This window comes from Delphinapterus leucas, chromosome 21 (assembly GCF_059928025.1).
Source record: "Delphinapterus leucas isolate spDelLeu-1000000601 "Yukka" chromosome 21, BTC_Dleu_Yukka2, whole genome shotgun sequence".
Classification (NCBI taxonomy): domain Eukaryota; kingdom Metazoa; phylum Chordata; class Mammalia; order Artiodactyla; family Monodontidae; genus Delphinapterus; species Delphinapterus leucas.
In genome coordinates, this window is record NC_143149.1 from 30,791,604 (window position 1) to 30,805,819 (window position 14,216).

The 14,216-nt window shown below is 37.5% G+C and overlaps 1 protein-coding gene across 1 annotated transcript in view; it reads right to left on the reverse strand.

Annotated features, from left to right (window-relative positions):
* LOC111173536 (A disintegrin and metallopeptidase domain 3-like) overlaps positions 1-14,216 on the reverse strand; it is a 110,365-nt gene that overhangs the window by 73,594 nt on the left and 22,555 nt on the right. Inside the window, 4 exon segments of the mRNA XM_089903783.1 lie at positions 847-909; positions 8,453-8,526; positions 8,529-8,629; positions 9,085-9,161. Coding sequence (XP_089759909.1) covers positions 847-909; positions 8,453-8,526; positions 8,529-8,629; positions 9,085-9,161 — 315 coding nt within the window.

Below are 14,216 nucleotides of genomic sequence, written 5' to 3' on the forward strand. Positions count from 1 at the left end.
GGTAGTGCTGGCTCACTGCTGTATGGAGTCAAGGTCCAGAAGACTCCAGGACTGTAGCCCTCCCACTGGTGGGTGAAGCCAGGGGGGTTCCTGCCAGTCTACTGGTAGGCAGAGCTGGGTCCTGGAGTCTGGTTGCAGGGCCCAGGGGTCCCAGAGCTAGTGTCATATCATTATTTCCTGTTAATACTTTTATAAAAACTATTTAAAGATCTGAATATTTCCTTTTATGCAAAAAATCTAGAACATCATGAAACTCATTGAGAGACTTATACAAAATTACTAGTGATAATGGACAAAGCAAGTTTTTTCGTTAACTTGCTGCCTGCCCATAAGTTTTTGCTAAAACTAATTGTATAAACAAAAAGTTCCGTAATCAAATATGTTCCTATGAATTATTCTTCCTATTTTTTAAAAATGGAATTTCCAACAGAGAACCCAAGCAATTACACAGCATAAAATAATCTTATAAAAGATAGTATTTAATAAAAGGATCTTCAATTGAGTAATAAATGAAATAGCTTATTTTAAAATGGAAATTGATTTAAGGAAGAGTTTCACCACAATTTTGGGTGGATCCAGAAGTATATGCAACTAGTTATAATCCAATAGGTTACAGTGCAATACAATCCTCCCTTATATATGAAGTTTTACATTCTTTCTAATAAATATTGGTATTGATTCCCCCATGCCAATGGAAAGGCAACTGACAACATTTTTTATGTACTGCTATACTGAGATACAGATTTTGAACAGAGTGACGTATATCTGCATTGCAAACAAAGATTCTTTTACACGTCCCCTTTCAATTTAAATACAAAAAAGATACAATATATCAATAATGCATACCAAGGCTTTATCCATAATGACTTGTATTTTCAGAACTCTTTTCAACAGCACACCAGAATTTTTCTGCAAAACAGAGAACATGAATTAAATAAAAATTCTAAAAATTTTACATTGTTTGTAATTATCAAGTACATTATATAATTATATACATACAGATACACACACACACACACACACACACATACAGAGTTATAGATAGATACACAGACAGAAAGATAGAGAGATATAGGTATATAGATAGTTAGGTGGTAGATACATATACAAATACATAAAGCTATAGATATTAGAGAAATAAGAGGATTGATGCCCACTGAGTAAATAAGCTGGTGAGATTCTGTATGAAAATTTTAGGAACAAATCAGAAGCTTTCACCTTATAATCTTGAGAATTAGAATCCTCTAAAAAAGTTACTGAAATGAGGGAGAATCCTTGTTCCTTCCTCTGAAAACCTTCCTCTTGGTCCCTCACCCCAACCTTCAAGCTAAACAAATTCCCATCGACTTTCCCCCTAACGTTACCTCTATTTTATCATCATTTTTGTACTTGTAATTATTTATATTAACTTTACTGTGGCCTACCCTCAATAAAATGCATCTATTTTAAGAATAAAGTTACATGAACTGGTAGCAATATTTACACCCATGCAACCATTTCCATCACTAAAATAAATAATGTTTCCATCACCCTCTTCCAAGTTAATAGCCTACAAGTCTCAAGGCAACCAGTGATCTGCTTTCTCTCACCATAGGTTACAATAACTTACCCTAGAATTTCACACAAATGGAATCATATTGCATGTCTTCTTCTATATCTGGCTTCTTTCACTCAGCACACATCTGTGTTGCTGTGATTATTAGTGATCCATTTGTTTTTATTGCTACGAAGTGTGCCATTTTAGAAACACAAAACGGTTTGTTTATACATTTAACTGTTGATGATCCTTTGGATTATTTAATCACCTTAGTTATTGTAAATATAGTGGCTATGAATATCCATGTACAGGTCTTTGGGCAGTTATAGTCTTTCATTCTTTCTTGGTTACTTAGAATTGGAAAACCTGATCCACATGATACTTGTATATGTGTAAAGTAGTACAAAAGTTCCAGAATACTTTCTAAAGTAGTTTGATCATTCTGCTTTTTCTCCAAGAACTAATAAGAATGTCAGTTGCTCCACATTCTTGCCTGTATTTGGTATTGTCAATCTTTTGCATTGCATGCATTCTTGTCAGTCTGTACCGAGATCTCACTGAGGTTTTAATTCGCAGTTCTTGGGTGATTAATGATGTTGAACATCTCTTCACAGGCTTGTGGATCATTAATGTGGTTTCTCCAAGTCCCCTACTAGAAATTTTATGTTTAGCCTTGACTATGCTCTAATTCATGTTTTTGGAATAAGGGTCAATTCCCACGTGGAAATCCAATCTTCTTGCATCATTTGATGAAGAGATCATTCTTTACTTTTCAAAGGCCTTAGCACCTTTGTGGATAATAATTTGGGCAAGAGCACGTGGGTCTACTTCTCATCTATTGTGCTCCACTGTCCTATACGCCTACCCTTATACCAAAAACACGATATGTTTCTCCACAGGAGGGGTCAGCAAACGACGGCCCATGGTATAACCACCTGTTTGTAAAAAAATATTTTATTGGAACACAGCCACTCCCATTTGTTTATAGTTTGTCTATGCTGATTTCACACTGCAAAGGGTGAGTGAAGTAGCTGCAACAGAACATATGCCCCACAAGCCTGAAATATTTACTATCTGGCCGCTTAAGAAAAAGTAATGTAAGCCCTTCACCTTGTTCTTTTTTTCAATTTTCAAAACTCTTTGACTCTTCTAGGTATTTGCATCTCCTTATGAATTTGAGAATCAATTTCTACAAAATGTCTTCTAGAATTTTGATTGGGATTACACTGAATCTACAGATCAATTTGGGGAAAATGAATATCTTATCTTCCTTTTTCCCTGTGACTTTGCTAGACTCTCTTAATTAGTCCGGATTGCCTTCATGGAGATTCCTTAGGACTTTCTATGTAGAGAGTTAGATCACTAAAGAAATAGGGTTATTTTTCCTTTCAAAAATATATACCCTTTATTATTATTCTTTTTCCTATTGCACTACCTAAGAACTCTAGTAAAATGTTGACTGGAAGTAGTGAAGGCAAACAACCTTGCGTTATCCCTAATCTCAGGGGTGGTTTTCTTCAGTTTGGGGCTATAACAACTATACCATAGACTAGGTGGCTTAAACCACAAACATGTATTTCTGACATTTCTAGAGGCTGGGAACTTCAAGATCAAGACACCAGGAGATGTGATGGCTGGTGACAGCACTCTTCCTACTTTGCAGATCTCCTGTATGCTCATGTGATGGAGAGCAGAGAGAGGGATCCCGTGCCTCTTCCTTTTTGTATAAGAGCATTAATCCCACCATAAGGGCCCCACCCTCATACATAATCTAACCCTAATTACTTTCCAAAGGCTTCAACTCCTGATACCATCCTATTGAAAGTTAAGGTTTCAAAACATGAATTTTGGGGGAACACAAGCCTGCAGTCCGTAACAGGAGCAAAGTATTCAGTCATTTACATTCTTTACGTTAGCTGTGGATGCTAATAGATGCTCTTTATGAGATCAAGGAAGTTTTCTATTCCTACTATTTACCATGAATGTGTACTGAATGTTGCCAAATGGTATTTCTGAAACTACTGCCATGATTCTGTGGTTTTCTACCAAAATCTGTTAAATTCATTCAATTCCTGTTTTCTTTACTGACTTATGTAATATTGTCTCAAAGTCTTTGAAAAAGCACACATGTTTTTGGAGTATAATGGAAACTTGACTGGATAACAAATTGCTGGGATATTGTGTACCCCACTGGAGAAGCCATTTTCTCTACTCCCTAGTTAGACATTCATGACTATATTACACGCACAAGTCTTATACTATAATTCAGCAGTCCCCAACCTTTTTGGCACCAGGGACTGGTTTCATGGAAGACAAGCTTTCCATGGACTTGGGTGTGGGGATGGTTTCAGATGATTCAAGCACATTGCATTTATTGTGCACTTTATTTCTGTTATTATTCCTTTGTAATATATAATGAAATAATCATACAACTCACTAGAATGCAGAATCAGTGGGAGCCCTGAGCTTGTTTTCACTTGACACTCACTGATCGGGTTTTGATATGAGTCTATAAGCAATTGATTTATGATGGTCTCTGTGCCGTCAAACCTCTCTGCTAGTGATAATCTGTATTTGCAGCTGCTCCCCAGCGCGAGCATCACCACCTCAGCTCCTCCTCAGATCATCAGGCATTAGATTCTCATAAGGAGAATACAACCTAGATCCCTCCCTCGCATGTGCAGTTCACAGTAGGGTTCGCATTCCTATGAGAATCTGATGTCACCACCAATATGACAGGAGGAGCAGCTCAGGCAGAAATGTGAGCGATGGGGAGCGGCTATAAATACAGATGGAGCTTCGCTTACTCGCTGCTCACCTCCTGCTGTGTGGCCCCATTCCTAAAAGGCCATGGACCAGTAATGGCCCGGCAGTTGCTATACTTGCTTTATAAGAAATGGTCAATTATCCAAGAATGATGTTTGCTCCTTCTCCAAGAGAGAAGTCTGTGAGAGAGAGCTGTCCAGGGCCAGCAGCATCAAAGAGGGGATGATATAGACTCTCTTTTCCCTTAACTCCTGTCTAGATTCAAAAACTAGTGGGGACAGTTTGGGGCCCCGTGTTGAAGCTAGAAAAGGAAACAACCAGCAGTTTCATCTACCTTGGTCTTTGCCTGAGCAAAGCACATATGTGATGTTAAACCACTGACAGTCGGGAATTGGTTGCTTCAAAATCTAGTGGTATTTGACCTAATAGTGGTTCTCAAGAAGAATACAGTTTGAGGAAGCGTACACAGTTGTTCCATCTTTTGATCTGACTGAAAGTTCACTGTATTTGGCAACTACCCCTTATGAATTTGGTTGTGATTGTGGCTGGCTATTATTTTCATTCGGGATGAGATTAGAGTCTCTTTTTTTAAAAGTGTGGTTTGTTTCACACATTAGGAAGGACAATTCACAATAGGGAGGAAAGAAATGGCTTCAACCAAAAAAAAACCTCAATTTTATAGTTCTGACTGGGTATAGAATTATAGGCTGGAAATCACTTTTCCTCCTTTTAAGTAACTGTTGTATTGCCTTTCAACCTCCAATATTGCTGCTAGGTAGGACCATGCCATTCTGCATCTTCTTTATATATAAGAAACCAGATTTTTTTAAAATATTGGTCCAGAACCTCCACTTAAATCATTCTGAGAATTTTTCTTGGATTGTTTTGTGATTTATTCAACACAATTTTCTATGTTTATTTGTACCAGAACTCAGATTGCATCACCCATATTGTTATTTTAATTGAATTTCTTATCTCTCAAATTTCCCTGTCATTTTTGTTTATACTTTAGTTTTTGTGTGATTTCTGGAATTTTATCTTGTGAACTTTCTTTTGAGTTTTTACATAGGTTCAGCATGCTTTTACCTTCCAAGAACTGTTATCTGCTGAGTGTTATTTTTTAAATAGCACTCTGTTCTTATTTTGTGGTGAAATATTTTCTCCCACCTGTCTGAGGATATTGTCATTTTGTTTTCTCCACTCTCTCTATTCCTTGGGACCTCAGGCTTTAGCACTTTGAATTTTTCCATGTCTCTATCTACCATATTCAATTGTTTCATCACATGTCTAGTGCCCCTTCGTATTAGGCACTGAGCATCTGACAGCTTATTCCAGCATCTATGACCACATACGGAGCTTATGGCCTGCTGTCTTCACAGAGAGTAAATTGTCTGGGTTGTTTGCTGGGAACACCCTGCTGTCAACATGGTTAGTTTTGATTCTTTTGGGTGGTTTCATTCCCTCCTGGGTTCTAATGAACATCTTGGATTGTGTAAACCTGTTTCCCAATATCTAGTGTGCCAAGTTTAATTTACAACAGAAACAATCGATTAGGAGAGGAAATCGGGTTTTATACATACTTATACAACTTATTTTCAACCACTTCTCTTCCTAGGCCCACCCTTAATATCATTTCCTAAGGTATTCGGACTTGCAGTTCCAAAAACATTTGAGTAGTTCTGTAGTGTGTATCAAGTTTCCTATAGCCTATCTCAATTGCCAGTTAAGGATTCAGCTTTTTAGTGGCTAAATCAGCTGTCTATCTGCTATTCAACTTCCAATGTTATTACTATTCTTCTGTTCTGTTTGTGTGTGTATGTTAATGCCATGCTAAAAACTCCTTTTCGCTTTAGTGGGGTTTAAGGAAGGGGCAGGGTAAATGCATGTGTCCAATATGTCTTTAACAGGTAAGCCCTTTATGTATTTTGTTTGTTCTACTTTTCACTGGTTATCATGAAGGCCTTCACCTAGATTATGAGTTTATTTGTGTTTCCTCTCATAAATGTCAAAACATGCCTAAAATATAAGATTTTATTTTATTTTTCTCTCTCTCTTTAAAATATCTGTTATATTGAAGATACTCACTTTGTCTGTTTGTGCTTGTAAAACATGCTTGGGGAAACATGCTTCTCTAAAGCTACAGATTTAAGCCCATCACATTCAGGGTGAAAAGCAATCATTTAATTCACAAACATGTCAGTACCCATTCTTTCCATTCATTCCTGCAGTGATATCCCTGGCTTCCTCTAGGTTCTGAACTTTTAGTCTCTTTTATTTCATTATTGCATTTTGTTTTGTATCCAAACTTTCCATAATTAGTTCCAGTTACCTTGCTTTACCACATTAGAAACTAGAGAGAGCAAATGTTAATAGTAGTAGTAGCGATATTTATTGATCACTTATTTTTCCCATATATACTAAATCATTTTCAATTATAAATTTATGGAATATTTAAAATATTTGTGTGAGTTAGGGATTATTTTTATTATTGGATTTTTACAGATGAGAACATTTAAACACAGAAGGATGATGTTACTTGGCCAAATTCTTGTGGCTACAGCCTGACCGACTTGAACTTCAAGCTAAGGCAGCTGGAACTGTATGCTATCTCAGTCTCTTCCCATCCCTCTCTTATTGCTGATTCACTGGAGGGGGATGGCTTCCAGTGCAGTGCTCTTTGTCTTTCCCAAAGCATGTCAATCCCTTCAGGTTTGCCCACTGCCACAGAAGAGTATTCATGGAATCCTTTAAAGTTATCCAATTTACTTCATGTGACACTGCTCTATTTCAGTTATGAAAATGGTCTGCAACTGTGTCCAGTGTTGTACTGCAATATGCAGATGGCGTAGGGTTAGGGGTCACATCTCAGTTCCATTAAAAATGAAATTTTCATTTCTATATATGATTATATTTTATCATTTTTATGACTTTCTGAAAGGGCAATTTTACTAATCTGTATTTGTACCAACATCTTTGGCAAAATAAATAAAAGCATATTAAAGCAACAGTGAGATGGAGATCATCAAAAATTAAATTCAAGTTTCATTTGTTACGATTTTGTTCTGCTTCTCTAAACAAGATATCTAATTTTCATGAGAATATGTGGACAGAGATTCATTTCCTTAACCACTGGTGGCAAAATGTAAAGTTGTGCAATCACTCTTAAGGAGGAATTTAGTATGTATATATATCTAAAAAACTTTGGAAATATGCCTATTCTTAGATACAGGTATTTATAAAAAAAAAGTGTGAATGCTCAAAAATTTGATACATTACTGCTGTTCATTTCTGGATTAAAGTAAAAATACAAATATGCAGAATATGCCATAATTTTGTAAAGTAGATATTTTAAGTTTATATATATATATATATGTATATGAAAAAGCATGAAAGAGTACAAATTAAAATAATTCCCCTGAATTCCACACAACATTTTCTCTAGAAAACAGTATTATGGTCATTTCTTATTTTCCTTATGCATACATTTAATTTTAAATCAACATTAACTAATGTTAATTTAAAATAATAATAAATGTAACATAATTTAATGATAAGAGAAAATGTGCATTATCCTCTTAACAGCAATTTTAAGGGGAAATTTCAAAGAAGCATATATGATTAGATAATTTTTTGTTAAATAAATCTTCTTTTATAAATCAACCTTTATAACTAGATACAGTAAAAGAATTAGAATACTCCAAAGTTCTAAGAGCACTATATCTAGACAATGACGTTTCAGATGATTTCTTGCCTCTTTTCTACTTTTACCTTTTCTATCAAAATAACACTTTCTTACAAAGAAAAAAATGCACTGGCAAAACTGATGACAGAGTCAGAATCAGCAAATTTGAGTATCATTATATTATTAGGTTGCAAATTCAGTAACAGTGCAACTGTGCATATATGCATAAGAATACTTGCAATTAAGTATACATGTGAATATTGATTTTTGGATTATATGTTTATATCTATTACATTTTTAAATATTATATGACTAAACAGAAAATATTTTAAATAAATACCTTACAAGAGAAGGTTTATTTATCATCAACATCAGTTTAAATTTGTTTTCCAAATGTAACAAATTTCAACATGAATATGTTTATCAAAAGTTGCACAAACGAAGATCCCATAAAAGGGGTTACTCACTTCTGATTTCACAAAAATTTTGTAGGACTGATCTGCCAATTGGGTTGTAGAATTATTTTCTGCTATGGGGGAAAATCAATTTCATTATCCTTTATCTGATAAAGCATATGCTCATATGTAGCTGAAGATTCCAATGGTTGAATTCCATAACTGACATTCTCCAACTGCAATAATCCCCTGAATACTTAAATACATAAAAAGAAATTAAAAACACAGACTTCTCAATGATAAACAGAGACTGATATTAAGTAAATATATAAATTTGATAGTGGCCTTTGTCGTCTAATATCTAAGAATCATCCCATCTTCCTTGGATTAACATTTAAACCCAATTTTCTACCTTCTTCTATCTATTACAGCATTTAGGAGTCATTGCAATTGTAGTGTGGCTCAGTAATGTGGCTATTTCTTATACTAGTGGCAGTTTTTCTGAATAAATTTTATAACTGCAAGCCTGGGAGAGAGACAAAGTGAATAGGGAAAATGATGACAAGCAGGCCAAGATAGCAGATGAGAAGACACATAATGAAAGTGCCTATTTTCTGCGTCTTCCATCTACCCTTCGAGAAGATTCTAAAAGTAAAAGGGTACACAAGATTTCAGTCATGTACATCTCTGGAATATACCATTACCTGAGTCCGGAGCAGGTGCTAAGTGTCACAACCGAATTTGCAATCTCTGTGGCATATCCCTGATAAAAGCGATGGCCCTAAACGGGAGTAGTATAAAGATACATTTGTCATGATTAGAACACAAAGTGTTTGGTCTTATCCTTACTTCCTGGACATCGTCAAACATTCACAATTAGGCATTCCATAGTATTATTCACCAGATATTCCACTTCCTTCTTATCTACCTACAGTCTTTTCCACTTGACACTCTTCTGCCTATAAATAATCACAACTCCTATCCTCCCCCATATGATTTTTGCTGTAATTCTAAATTTTTGATAAACAACTTTCTGATCTGCATCTTGTCTTTCTCAGCCCCATTTCTTGAATATATAGTCTATGAATGCTACCTCAATGTAATTAACAGCATTACTTTGACTTCCACTGTGAACATTTCGTTTGTTTTTTCTAAGTTAGCCCCAAATATCTTAACTGACATTTCCTCACTATTTTCTCTCTAATATCTCACCATGTTGATCATCCTTAGTTCAAACTCTCCTCTCAATGGACTCTCACAACATTAGTCTTCCCAGCTTCTCCCCGGATGTTTTCTTTCAGTGAATATTCCCTTCTCTTCCCTAAGAAATCTGTTGATATCTAGAATCAGTCCTGTTCCTCTGCTAATCCTGGGCTATGAAAACATTAGTATCATCACATTCTCTTGTATGAAAGTGTTTATACGTCATTAGCGCCCAGACTTACATCTCCATCAGTAACCATTCACTCGTCTCAATACCAGGATTACCTCCTATCTCCCACCCATGGACAGTGGCAGAGCATACCCTGCTCCACACCAGGCAGCAGCAGTAGCCATTTCTGCCTTCACTGGTGCCAGCAAACTATGCCACAAGCCTTCACGGAGATGTAGAATGCAAACCAGGTCCAACCCTTTAACCAGCAGAAGAGAGCATCTCAGTTTCTGCAGCTCCTGGCCTTGTACCTGATAAGAGAAAATGATCCCCACGAGATAATTCTCAAAACCCCCAACTCTAAGCAGCAAAAAGTGACTGAGATAAAAAATTCCCCCACTCAGGGGCACTAGCAGAGGCAGAGTGAGAAGCATACCAATATCCAGTGGCTGGGAAACTGCCAGAGGAAATACTCTCTCTTCCATGGGTCCTTCATCACTCAGCATCACCTAGCAATACAAGGTGGCCCAGGAAAGAACCTTGTCCTGCTATGGGTTGCACCGGCAGAAAGCCAGTGAGCTCCAGCAGAGCCAGAAGAATGAAACAAAACAGAATAATATTGAAAGCCCCAAGAAAGCTAAATGGTCACTGGAACAGCAGACCACACTAAATCTGAACTTAAACTGGCTGACAGACTTCAACAATAGAAGATTTCAATGTCAAAGATACAATAGAAAACTACACACTATACCAAGAACCAAGAATATCACAACATAATGGGAGAAAACAACCCAGTGATGCCAATATTGAGATGAGTCACACGTATCTGGAACTATCGGATGGATTTTAAAGCAGCTGTGATAATACTCGTTCAATGCACAATCAAAAATTACCCTGAAACAACTGAAAGAACAGGAAATAACAGAAAAGAAATAGAAACCATTAAAAAGAACAAATAAAAATATTAGAAGTGAAAAATATAATAAACAAACAAACAAAACAATGCATACTGGATAGGCTCAAAAGTAGAGTGGAGGTGACAAGGGATAGAATCAATGAACTTGAGAAAGATCAGTAGAATTCACGCAATATACAAAACCCAGAAAAATGAGTTAAGAAAGTGACTAGAGCCTCAAGGACATATGGAACATTCCCCAAAGTTTTCAAATACATGTCAGGATCCAATAAGGAGAGCAGAAAGAATGTAGGGCAGAAAAAAATTCAAAGAAATAAAGGCTGAATGCTGGTCGGAAAGAAGTTGGTTTAGAAAACCCTGGACCTTCCATCTCCCAACAAATACACCAAGTGAGTAGCAATTCATGGACCAATTTCCTTTGTGAGAAATCAGGAACTAATTGACAGGCTCATGCACACCTTTAGAGGATGCAAAATCAGATGCACCAAAGCCAGGAGGGAGATTTGGGGTGCCCTTTCACCAGAGACTCTACCCCAGAGTACTGCCATAAGATCACGAAGAGACCCTATAGCTCCCAGATTCACCCAGGAGAGGAGAGGGTGTTGTTCAAGCATTCAGTGCCCCGGTGTTTTCGAGGGGAACGAACACCCAAGGAACAGTTTCACCAGACCCGGGGCTCTGACTGGTTCAGTGCAGTCTAGCCACCCAAACCACCCAAGCCGCCAAGTGGAGGTGGTGGCTTGATTCCCTCCCCAGCTTGCCCAAACTCAACACAGAGTGAGGGGATGAAAAATCCCACCTCTCTGCTTCCCCTGGGGAGGTAACAGTGGATCGACTGAAGGCAGTGTTCCCACTTCGCCGGTTCTGCCCCAAGAGCCAGCACTTGTCTCACCAATCCTGGAGCACTGATGGCTCGCCCACAGTCTAGCTGTTGGAGGGAGAACAGGGGTGGCAGCTTGGGATGACAGACAACAATGATCGTCCCTACTGCCCAGCAGAAACAGAGCAGAAAAAACCACAGCGGCTTGCTTCTACCTGGAGAGAGAAACCGCTGGTAGAGGACCCCCAAGTCATTTCAAATCACTGGCCAGGCTTATCTGTGGGCGTTTCCTTCTGCACACGGCCAGTCATGAAGACTGGGTGATGTGACTGCTTTGTCTAATGAGCAGACACCAAAACAAAGTGTCCAGTGAAATGAGTCATAAGGAAAAGATATTTTGAACAAAGGAACAAGACATAGACTGAAACTGACACTAGTGAAATGACATTAAATAATCTGTCTAATGGAAAATTTAAAATAACTCCGATAAAGATGCTCAATGAAGCTGGGAGAACAATGCATGAACCAAGTGAGAAATTCAGAAAAGAGATACAAAGTATTAAAAGTATCAAACAAATCATGGAACTGTCAAATAATAACTGAACTGAAAAAATTCACCAGAAGGGTTCAACAGCAGATTAGATCAAGCAGGAGAAAGACTTAACTAACTCAAAGACAGTTCAAAGGAGCAAAAAGAAGACAGTGAAAAAGTGATAAAATCTTACGGGACCTATGGAACACAAACAAAAGGAACAATACACAAAGTATGGGAGTCCCAGAAGGAAAAGAGGGAGCAAGAAAGAATGATTTTGTGAAGCAGTAGAGATGTTAGCTAACACGATGACAGTAATCATATTGTAATATGTAAATGGATCAAATCAACACATTGTACACCTTAAACATTGTTACTTCCATAAGTAACAGTTCCATAAGTAATGTTCCATATGTCCTTGAGGCTCTATTCACTTTCTTAACTCATTTTTCTGGGTTTTATATATTGAGTGAATTCTACTGATCTCAATGTACTGACAACACATTGTACACCTTAAACACTGTTATATGTTGATTGTATTTCAGTTAAAAAAACAGAAAGCACTTTCAATACATACTGGCTGAAAACTTTCCAAACTTACAGAAGGAAACTGATATCCATGCCAAGAAGATAAAAAATCACCAAATAAAATGTCCCTAAAGAAATCCACACTGAGATATATTGCAATCGAAATGTCAAAAGTCAAAAGTAGAGAGGGAATTTTGAGAGCAACAGAAGAAAAGTGACTTATATGTAATGAAACACCCTTAAGACTTCCAGTGGATTTTTTAGCAGAAGGCTTGCAAGCCAGAAGAGACTGAGATGATATATTCAAAGTGTTGAGAGATGAAAAAAAAAGTCGACTAAATATCTTATACGCTGCAAAACTACAGAAGTGAAAAAGAGACTTCTGGTTTCTGGTTCTCCACGTCAGAAGGTTGGACGTTGCCATTCCATCCTGACAACAAGAGACAGCAGAACAGACTTAAAACTCAACAGCTCTTCCTGGATGTGTAAAAGAAGGGAGGACACAGTGCAAAGCGTGGCCCTCAGGATGAGAGAGGGCACATGGGGAGGCACAGCTCACTGGAGCAGAGAATCAGTAGTGCAAAGTGCTGCTGGAACTAGTGCCAGGGCAGGAAAACCTGACTGTGGTTGATGAAAGGCTGTAAGATCAGTGCGGACAATTCTGAGAAATAAAAACTCCAGAGAACCCATGAATGGACCCCCAAAATACTGTGAGATTTCCCTTCAAGAGTTCCACCAAGATGTCACAGCTAATATCAGAGAAAAAGTCCTTGTGCCTCCGGCAAGGGGAGGGGGAAAGGACTCAATTTGAAATACATCAGTGCACTCTGTTCTTCTTTACAGGGCCTGCCTTCAGGGGAAACTACCTAGATAGAGATGAAGTGGCTGGGGTATTATCAGAGCCTAACTGACCTCAGGAAAGGAAATACCCAAATCCAGCCCACTCTAGCCATTCTGTCGCACTTGCGGAAAAAACAAAAACAAAACACCAAGAAACACTTTTGTTCATAGCCCTGATGCATAGGCTCACTAAAAAACCGAGAATTAATCACAGGACTATAAAACACTTTCTCTCACCCCACACCTCACTCACCACCACACTGCTAAAGGCATATTTACAGCAGTTACGATACCCTAGATATAGAAACAATCTAAGTGTCCAAGAGTGAATGAGTGGATAAAGAAAATGTAAGATATATATCCTATATGTGAGACAACCAATGACTTATGATATACATCACACATATGAATGAATATTATTCACCCATGTGTGAGAAGGATTAGTCTGGAGAACATTATACTAAGTGAAAATAGCCAGACAGAGAAATAGAAACACTTTATGATCTCACTTACTTGTGGAATCTTACAACAAAAAGGTAAATTCCTTGAAACAGAGGAGAATGATGGTTACCAGGGGCTGGAAGTTTGGGGAGATAAGGATATGCCCTCAAAGGGTACAAGCCTTCACTTACAAGATGAAAAAGCTCTGGCAATCTAATATACAGCATGGCGACTATAGTTAACATAGTTACATACTGTGTTATACACTTGAATATTCCCTTAACAACCTTAAGTGTTCTTACCACAATAAAGATCACCATATGAGGTGATGTATGTATTAATAAACCTGATTGCAGTGACCATTTTACAGAGAATAAAAATGTGAAT